The sequence below is a fragment of the Macaca mulatta genome, chromosome 1 (genome assembly GCF_049350105.2).
Source record: "Macaca mulatta isolate MMU2019108-1 chromosome 1, T2T-MMU8v2.0, whole genome shotgun sequence".
NCBI lineage: Eukaryota > Metazoa > Chordata > Mammalia > Primates > Cercopithecidae > Macaca > Macaca mulatta.
The window spans coordinates 68862346-68872509 of NC_133406.1; the positions used below are offsets into that span (position 1 = coordinate 68862346).

A 10164-nucleotide genomic window follows, 5' to 3' on the forward strand; every position below is an offset into this window, starting at 1 on the left:
CAGTGAGCCGAGATTGTGCCACTGCACTCCAGCCTGGTGACAAAGCAAGACTGACTCCGTCTCAAAAAAAAAAAAACAGACAGAAAGAAACCACTTTATCCAAAGAACAAGTAATTGGCTTTTCTCAGCCAGGGTCTTGGCAGCAAAATATGACATACTCAATGGGTAATTTGAGGAATGTTTAATAAAGGAACTATTTACAAAGGTGTGGGAGAGGTATAGGCAGTAGTGTGTTAGCAAGCTGACTCTAGGAAGAAAAGAGTCCCAATTTATAACATTGGCCAATTTCTAAGGTGTAAATACCTTACGCCTTGGTATAAGCAGTTTTCAAGCTTCCAAAGCGAAGTCCCTGAACCAAGAATAAGGAAGAGATGCACATAATCACATCTTTTTTTTTTTTTTTTTTTTTTTTTTTTGAGACGGAGTCTCACGCTGTTGCCCAGGCTGGAGTGCAGTGGCGCGATCTCGGCTCACTGCAAGCTCCGCCTCCCGGGTTCCCGCCATTCTCCTGCCTCAGCCTCCTGAGTAGCTGGGACTACAGGCGCCCGCCACCGCGCCCGGCTAATTTTTTGTATTTTTAGTAGAGGCGGGGTTTCACAGTGGTCTCGATCTCCTGACCTTGTGATCCGCCCGCCTCGGCCTCCCAAAGTGCTGGGATTACAGGCTTGAGCCACCGCGCCCGGCCCACATAATCACATCTTAAGAGGTAGAACCAGCCAGTTGCAGTCTGCTCCAGCACTCCACTGAGGAACACTCCAAGACATTAGTAACAGCTGGAAGCTTTAAGTCTCCAACCCTACCCAAACCCAAAGAGAGCAAGCTAGAGACGGTAAGCTTTAATCAGGGGAAAACAGCTAGGCTAAGATGACCTCGCGGGAGAGAACAAGGAGAATAAGGACTACAACCTCTCTCTTGCTTCCCATTTCATGTGATGTACCCCACAAGCTGAAGGCAGCCAAAAGCCAAAAAGCAAGGAAGGCTACAGGTGTACTCTATACAGGTCAGCCTCCCAACCTCCAACAAGAGACAGGCTGGTAAAGAAGAGTGTGGTTCTAGGGAGGCAAACAAACTATTCAGTACCTTGACCCACACAGAGGCTTCAAGCACAGCCTTAATGATGACAGCATAGAAGTCTAATATATTCAGTCCTGATAATGCCGAGAGGAAAAGAAAGCAAATAAAATAAAAACTTAAATATCAATTTAATGGAAATAAATATAGTCTTATCACTCAAATTAACTCCATTTTCTTTGCATGGCCCTGAAGTTCTAGTCTAAGACGTATTTTCCAACTTCACTCTTAATACAAATCAAAGTTAAGCCATAGATAAATATCAGTAAAATTTGCCAATACAGTATCATCTTTCAAATGCTGACTCCAGCACTCTGAGAATGCCAGTGGAGGGTGTCTAAATCATTGCTTTAAGGGAAGAAAAAGGAGACTGAAGGCCATTTCTCTTCCTTACAGAAGCACCTGTTGTGATTGCAGAACCTTTAAAAGGCTATGGGAAATGATGGCTTTTAGTCACTCTCAATTAATAATTACATTAATAATTATAGCATTGACTCAGTTAATTTCAGAACATCAGTTTTATGCAACATAGGACTGATCAAAAGACTTGTCATTTTAATTTACATAATGAACAATCAGTATGAGTAAGCAAAATTGACTATTGGCGTAACTCTGTAATACCTAATCAGGAGAATTTTAAGTGGTTTTGTCATTAACAGGAGTGTTTCACTGGTAGAGCAGAAACTGTGAGAATCAAGGGAGATGCTGAAGTTGGCTGGACTGTGATCTGTTCAGCAAGACCACACTTGCAGCAGGGCGCAGTGGCTGACACCTGTAATCCCAGCACTTTGGGAAGCTGAGGCAGGTGGGTCGCTTGAGCCCAGGAGTCCGAGAACCCCCCGGACAACATGGCAAAACCCCATCTCTACGAAAAATATAAAAATTAGCTGGGTGTGGGACCGGGCGCAGTGACTCACACCTGTAATCCCAGCACTTTGGGAGGCCGAGGTGGGTGGATCACAAGGTCATGAGATCAAGACCATCCTGGCTAACACGGTGAAACCCCATCTCTACTAAAAATACAAAAAATTAGCCAGGCATGGCGGCAGGCTCCTGTAGTCACAGCTACTCAGGAGGCTGAGGCAGGAGAATGGTGTGAACCCGGGAGGTGGAGCTTGCAGTGAGCCCAGATTGCACCACTGCATTCCAGCCTGGGCAACAGAGAGAGACTCTGTCTCAAAAAAAAAAAAAAAAGCTGGGTGTGGTGGCACATGCCTGTAGTCCCAGCTACTCGGGAGGCTGAGGTGGGAGGATGGGAGGATTGCTTGAGCCTGTGAGGCAGAGGCTGTAGTGAGCTGACATTGCACCACTCCAATCCAGCCTGGGTGACAGAGTGAGATCCTATAATATCTCAAAAAAAAAAAAAAAAAGGCTGCACTTGCCTAGAGAACAGCCAGAGCATCAAACACATTCCAGCATCTAGGATGTACTAAAAACTCACACCAATGGATGAGCAACTCAAGACAGCATGCCAAAGAAGACAGAGCAGTGGGATATCCCAGAGGAATAAGGTTTGTTTAAAAAAATCTCAACCGCATCAGAACAAAATGTCACACATTCTGCAATCTTCTTTTAATTCACTTACGGGATCTGGTCATCCCACACCCAACCTCACAAAAAAATAAATAGCTGTAAAATCTAAGAATAATTTTGGGTGAGGTGTTTATAAGGGAAAAATATGTAGTAAGTGTTGAATCATTAAAACATCCCTTAAATCTTTGGAGAGGTTTACAAAGCACGTTGGCCTCCGTCATAGATTCCTCTGTTAGACCCAGCATCACAAAAGCTGTACTCATTTTGGTATTCCTACTTGTTAGCACAGTATTGGGCACATAGGAAGTCCACCGTGCTTATAAAACTGAACCATAAGCTAGCCTTTGCTTTTTGTTTTAATTTTCCATTGAGTTTTGATTCCTCCACTAAATCTGTGCCTTTCCTTCTGTCATTTTGTTTTCATTTCAGTGAAACAAATATAAATCATTCACTTCCTAGTTCCTTCTCCCTTCCAGCTCTAATTCTTGCATAATCTCTGTCCCCAGGGTTTAGTGCTTCTCAAATTAAGAAAATGAATCTCCTAAACACACACACACCAAAAAAAAAAAAAAAAAAACCCACCACACTTGCATGTACCCTTTGCATATAATTCTAACTGTACGAGTCTTTCACACGTCATTTACAATCATGTGTGAGGGAGCTCCTCAGAGAGAATAGTTCAACCCACAGTGGATACTGATGCCTCCCAAAGGGCAAGAACAAGTTTTGTTTTCATTTCATTTTGGTCATGTGCTCCTATTAACATAACTCTCAATGACCCTGTTTTATTAGTTACTAGATTGTTTGGGCAACACCACTATTAAAGACAAAAGAAGAAAATACCAAATGCTGGCAAGGATGTGCAGTGATGGAAACGCTCATACACTGCTGGTGGGAGTCTATATTAATATAAACCCTTTGGAAAACTGTTTGACAGCATCTACCGCAGTTAAACATGTGCATCTTAGATATATACTCAAGAGAAATGTGGGCCCACAGGTCCCGAAAGATATACTAAGAATGTTTGTAGCAGCATTAATAGCACAAAAGTGGAAACAATCCATCAATGGCAGAATGGATACAATGTGTGGTACAGTCATACTATAAAGCACTATGCAGCAGTGAAAACACATCAACAGGCCAGGTGCAGTGGCTCATGCCTGTAATCCCAGCACTTTGGAAGTCCAAGGTGGGTGGATCACAAGGTCAGGAGTTCAAGACCAGCCTGACCAACATGATGAAACCTTGTATCTACTAAAAATACAAAAATTAGCCAGGCGTGGTGGTGCACGCCTGTAATCCCAGCTACTCAGGAGGCTGAGGCAGGAGAATTGCTTGAACCTGGGAGGCAGAGGTTGCAGTGAGCCAAGATCCCGCCACTGCCTGGGCAACAAAGTGAGACTCTGTCTCACAAAAAAAAAAAAAAGAAAGAAAAAAGAAAAGAAAAGAAAAGAAAAGGAAGCAGTACATGCAACAACATGGAGGAATTGCCACCCGACAAAAGAATACATGCTAGATGATCCCATGTATATAAAGCTCCAAAACAAATAAAAATTTGTTTATTAACTATAGTGGGTTTTTTTTTTTAGGAATGCAAAACAAACTGGTAAAATTATGAGGAAAAGCAAGAAAGTGATCATCATACAATCAGGAGACACCACCCGTTGGGAGAAGAGTGAGGGTCTTAGGATCAGGAAGGCTTTGGGGGCTTCTAGAGGGCTGGCAAGACCCTATTTCTTGACACAGGTGGCAATGACATACAGTATCACTTTATGGAAATATGTTAAGCTGTACAAAATTGTTTTGTGTGCTTTTCTATTGGTGGTACTGAACAACTAAAAAGAAAAAGATTAAAAGGGGAGAAGAATACAATACAAAACTTATCAAAATTTTTTAAAGGTTTGCAGCTGGAAAAAACAGTGGGCTGTCAGTTTTGTTCCATGGAGAAGACTGCAAATAAGTGGTAGCTATAAGAAGACAGATTTTGGTAAGACCAAATGACAGCAACAAAGGGAGGAGGAAGAGGCAGAAAGAAGAGAAGAGAAAAACAAGGAGTGGAGGCAAAAAGAAACACAATTATACTTGCTTACAAACAGAATATTCCTCATGAGAAAGTGAGGGTTCCATCACTGAAGCTAGTCAAGCACAGGCTGGAGGACCATCGGGAGGGATGTTCTGGAGAGGATGCAAACAGTGGAAAATGAATTGTGTAGCATGTCCCCCAGAACTAAGATGCTGTGATTCTATTTCTCTTTCTCAACAGTTATAGGTGTGGCCACTTAGAGAAACAGAAAAAATAAAAACCAAGAAAATTATGGTCCAAATATCCTAAATGTATAAAGCAGATATTCTAGTAGATTTTAAAATGTTTACAAGCCATTAACTAATCAAAAATAAAGGGAAGGGAAGAATTGAAGAGCTTCAAGGTAATGCTCAAGGAACCACTCCCAAATGAGGTCCAACCATAAATGAAGAGTTGGCATTGGAAACAATGAAGGCAAGGATTCAGTTGACCCACAGTGTTCCTCAAATGCATCTATTCTTTTAAGATAGATTATTAAAATAAATGGGTTGCCTAAAAGTCATGGAATTTGGAAGCTTTATTTCCTTAACATTAAATCACAAGGCTTCAGCCTCTCAATCCCCCATCTAACATCAGCCAATAGATTTAACGTTTTGACACTTTCAGAGAAAGATAGCTGAGCCTTGGCTGAAGACTTAGAATATTTTGCAAGAAAAAACAAGCTCTGCTGAGCTGGTGATAATCCAGATTACCATCCATTTCCCCTTTTAGAAGCACAATGGATTTTAACCAGTTTTCTGTTTTATAAATATTACCATGGCTCAAAACATCTATGAGGAGACACAACATTACTCGTGGCTCTCATCCTGTTTGCTAACTAATTATATCAACAACCTGAACCAACTTAACACTATACAAAAACACAGCTGATTTAGCAATCTGTAAATTATACATGTACATAAATCTGTACTAAAATGTGCTGTGTTTCACTCCTGCTAATGTGCATGGATTCTTACTGGCACCTACAATTGTTTGATATAGGTTCCCGAACACTAAAACATATGTTCTGCCCAGAATGGGACCATTTAGAGTAATATTTTTGTAGTTTCCTGGCACTAAGGTCTGCCAGCCTTTCTAAGACAGATCTCCTATTTGCTTCAGCGAACATTCTGACAACAAGTGCCTGCAGATTTAAGCAACTATCAAAAAATATTCTGTAACAACACTTTCCATCCATGAATATAAAGAGAAATGGGCTGGTTTTGCCTATGTGGCAACAAAGCCAGTAGGATTTAAAATGATCACTGACATGACCATAAGCAAAATCAAATAAAATATGGAGTATTAATTATTTCTGCTGCCTACTTATGGCAATAAAAAAACAGATAATTATCAAATCTTTCCTTCAAATGGGATTCAAAGTATACCAAAGAAAGTTAAAGTAGATTTAATACCAGCAAGACCAGTAAACACCTTAGAAATGTTTTTTAAATACAGTGACAGGCCTAAACAGTTTCAGCCAGTCAACACTGTAAAATAGGGGCAAGAACCCTGGACCAAGATTCACTAGAATGTAATTTGCTAATCACAAGGAGGGTTTCTTGTTTACCACTGTATCCTCAGTGTTCCATAAATACATTCAATAAATCTTTGTTGAATGAAGAAACCAGTAACAACTACTGGCTAGTTCCTGATCTGTCTCTAATTGCCTTTTCCTAAGTCTGCCTCTTACTAACTGTAGGTAAATCACTTAACCTGAGGATTCTTAGGTGAGTTTTAGTTTAAGGATTTTAGTTCCTTAAATTCTAAAATGGAGACACTGCACCTCCTCTACTAGCTTATAAGGATCAAAGGCGATATTCTATGAAAAGTGACTTGGTACTTTATAATGGGGCACACAGATGTTAAGTGCCCATTATCCCCGCCTTTGCCTTCAGCTAAACCACTGACAAAGGTGAACAGACTGCATTTCCTTGAAATATAATTAGCCTCTCCTTTACCCTATTATTCTGTTGAGATGTAGTAGTGTGGCTGTTAGCCAAGATAGATGTTGTTCTTGTTGTTATAGCATTTTATTTAATCTCCACTCGGAAATTATGCTTCTTGAGAGAATATAATGGTAACATGAGGAAAGTGTTTCTGCATGGTGTACCATAAAGAATATGACATTGGATTCAAATGGTTTGGGGCCTCATCAGTTCTGCCCTTAAATATTTGAGGAAAGTCTCTTGCATGTTTCCTTATTTATACAGTGATGGGGAAGGAGAGGCAGACTAGATAATAATTAAGGTCTGTCTCTTCCTACAGTTCTCTGACATTCCAGACATCAGATATTCAAATAACCCAAAATGAAGTCAGTACTACTGTTCATTATCATATGAGAAGTTTTTAAAGGATGATAAAAATAGTTCCACAGACTAAATCATAAAAGCTGAAGAAATAATAATGCTGAGAGAAGGATATATGATATATGTCCTCTAAGGAATACCAGCCTCAGGCATTGTTTGCTCTGCCACTTTGAATAAGCCACTTACTATTCCTAGGACTCAGTTTTCTGATCTGTAAAAGAGGAACATTAATAGTGCACAGGACCACTGGGAGAAAACACCTAATAAAATGATCATAAAACATTGCTTTTCCAAGGTAAAATGCTATTTTAATACCATAATGTCCAAAAAAAGGGCTCATGGATTTTAGAACGAGACAATCAATATCTTTAAATAGACTTTTCCCACCACAGTAAAATAGTATAATGCACGCAGATATTGTGATATTTCCAGGAGTTCGCATTTTTCTTCCATTTGTGTTCAGGAAATATTATAAAAAGGATCACCTTTTAAACATTAAGTGCCATATTTCAAGATGAGAATCATTTCTTCTGAAATAATAATTTTAAAAATTCATCCAACTCTCCCAAGATGCTTCATTTTTGTTGAAGCTATTCGTTTGATTGGTTCATTGAAATCAACCTGCTGAAACTGATGTTGAAATGACAACGCCCATCCTAAAAATATTCCCAGTGACTTACTCTAGTCACATTCTATGCTTACAGAGGGAAAGTGGCTCTAATAAGATCAACTAAACTAGACAGTATTCTGCCTTCACAGCTCCAAGATTCTTAAGGTTCTCTTACAAACCCAAGGCATCTTGTGACTTTTACATGTAAGTTTCTCTTCCTGCTCCCTCCACTCAAAAATATACACAGTATACATTGGGGTTTCCCCTCTAACATACAGGGTACTGCCTCTTTACTGAAAAATAGAATTGTCATTGATATTTATGAGGAAGTTGGTGTCACTGACAATGGGATAACCAAATTTTCAAGATTGTCTCCATACCCCTTAATAGTCCAATAAAAATAGCAATAATAGCACAGTAACTCTTAGTTATTTTATTTAAAAATCCATGAACACCTCCAGCTTTTTTCATGGCAAAACAGTTCATTGTGGCTGTTCACATAGTAATTATCATCCCCTTGCATCCCCAGGTAATGACTGTGACCTTGACCTAAAAGCCACCTTAGTTTGAATAAGGAAGACCTTGAAAGCAAAGGTGACTGACCAGAAACACTCTTAGGAGGCACACAATGAAGAAATGATCATTTCTAAGAAAGTACTTAAATAATACATGATTATTTGCTATGCTAGTTGATGTGTTTTATTATAAGATAAACTTAAATCACTGTTTAATTAAAGAGTATTAGTAACATAAGTTACTTTTCATGCCCTTCCCCTGAATCCCTAACTAAATCCAAACAGAATCTCATCTGAAATCTTGAGATTTACACATGATTAAAACCCATTTCCTAAGTTAGCTCCTCATGTCCCCCTGGTAGAAGAATGTCATCTGTTTCTGGAAGGGGTGGAGTGGGGGGTCTAGGAGTCTGCAAAGAGCATCTTATGCTTGGCTGTCTTTCAATGTAGCGTTTGATGAGCTCGTGCGCTGCGCCTTCCAACTGCCAGGACTCCTTTTTGCTCTGCAAGTGCTTAGCTGGGGTCTCTCCGCTGTAAGTCCAAAAGCGTTTGGAATTCTTCCTTACCATCCCTGCTCCTAGGACTCTCGCCTCTCAAGGCTTCATGCTACCGTCGATCTTAATGCCACAAGGAAACAGATGAGTGCTGATGATCAGTTTATTGGGTAATGGATCTATTTATAGGTTTGGTGAGATTGGGAATTTATAAGTGAGCAACACTTAAGGGTGGCATAAAACAGTTGTGGGTTTGGAAGACAGGAAATATAACAGGTTTGTACCTGTGACCATTTAGTCCGCTCTGCACCTGTGCCCTCCACTTCCCACCTGACGCCAGGAGAACCATCTGCCCCTCACTTCGAAGGTGAGCCTTAACTTCACCTGGAAAGGGGTGGGGGAGTGAAGGGGTGGAATCAGGCCGCCGACAGCACTTCCCCACACCTCGGACTTTTCAGTTGCAGGGATGGAAGGTGGAGGCAGCCGCATCCTCCCATTCTGAGGCAACGGGGACCGGGAGTTGCCCGTCTCTACTGCTGGCTCTCCCTGGGGAGAGGCGGCGCCTCCGGGAGCCCCAGAGCCCTCGCGGAAGGGTGGGCAGTGCCGACGGGGCACGCGCTCTCGCTCCGGCTGCGGCCAGCTTTCCATCACTTTTCCCAGGACTTTGCTCAGCAGCTGTCACGCACCCTTGAAGATGAGACCAAGAGGGCGCGAGAAAGGCCCAAAAGGCGTCCCCAGAAGAGCTCTCCTGTTAGGATGGGGACCCATCAGACCCCGCCCCGCCCTGCCCACCTTTCTCTGCCTCAGGGAGGCTGCCCTGGGTGCCCGCGCCGCGGCTCCTTAGCGGAGCTCGCGGGTTCTGCTGCATCTGCTGGCTCCGAGCGGCGAGAGGTTCTGCAATAAAAGCACGGATAAAACGCCCGGGTAATCGAAATCCGAATGCACCTCTTACCATTGGACCGCCGGACAATATTCTCCAGAAACGTGTTCTGCGGGGCCACCAGTCCCCTCCTGCCCCCAGCCATGGTCATTCTCCCAGCAGCTCAGGGTCCGGGGGGCGTCCTGGCGCTGCTTCTTACGACAGCAGGAAACTGGACTCGGGGCCCGCATGCAGTCCCGGCTCGAAGCGCCCCATGCGCCCCGCGGGGACCCGCAGGCAGGGCTGGCGGCTCCCTACGGCTGCTACCCTCGCGCCCTCTTCGCGCCTCCCTCCCTGCGGCCCGCCTCGCAGTGCACTCGCGCCGGCCTCGGCTCGCTGCAGCCGCCTCCGGGTGGGCGGAGGGAGCAGCGGCGCCTGGGCCGGCGGCGCCCCCTACCGGGCTCGTGCCCCCCACCGGCCTGCGGGAGACCAAGCTTTGGGGTTCCTGCAGAGGCCGGGAAGCGGCGGGCGGCCGTGGACCAAGGCTGGGACGGCAGCGCCACCCTCTGGGTACAGCTGGGAAATGTGTTCAGGATGTGCCTTGGGTTGGGTGGAGAGGGCATTGTGAGCAGCTTTCAGGGCGGATTCACCCCTAACAAGTCTTGGGGGAGCGTGCTGATGTAACTCTCTTCCTTTGCTCTGTTTCAGGCC

General features: G+C 43.2%; 1 protein-coding gene across 2 annotated transcripts in view; it reads right to left on the reverse strand.

Moving 5' to 3' along the window:
• Positions 1-9832, reverse strand: part of KCNH1 (potassium voltage-gated channel subfamily H member 1) — a 453746-nt gene extending 443914 nt beyond the window's left edge. The window contains exon 1 of one of the 2 annotated variants that reach the window (XM_015116791.3): positions 9547-9832. In XM_015116791.3, coding sequence (XP_014972277.1) covers positions 9547-9625 — 79 coding nt within the window. In that variant the 5' untranslated portion in view covers positions 9626-9832. 2 annotated transcript variants of the gene reach the window in all.
• Positions 9833-10164: the final 332 nt, after the last annotated feature.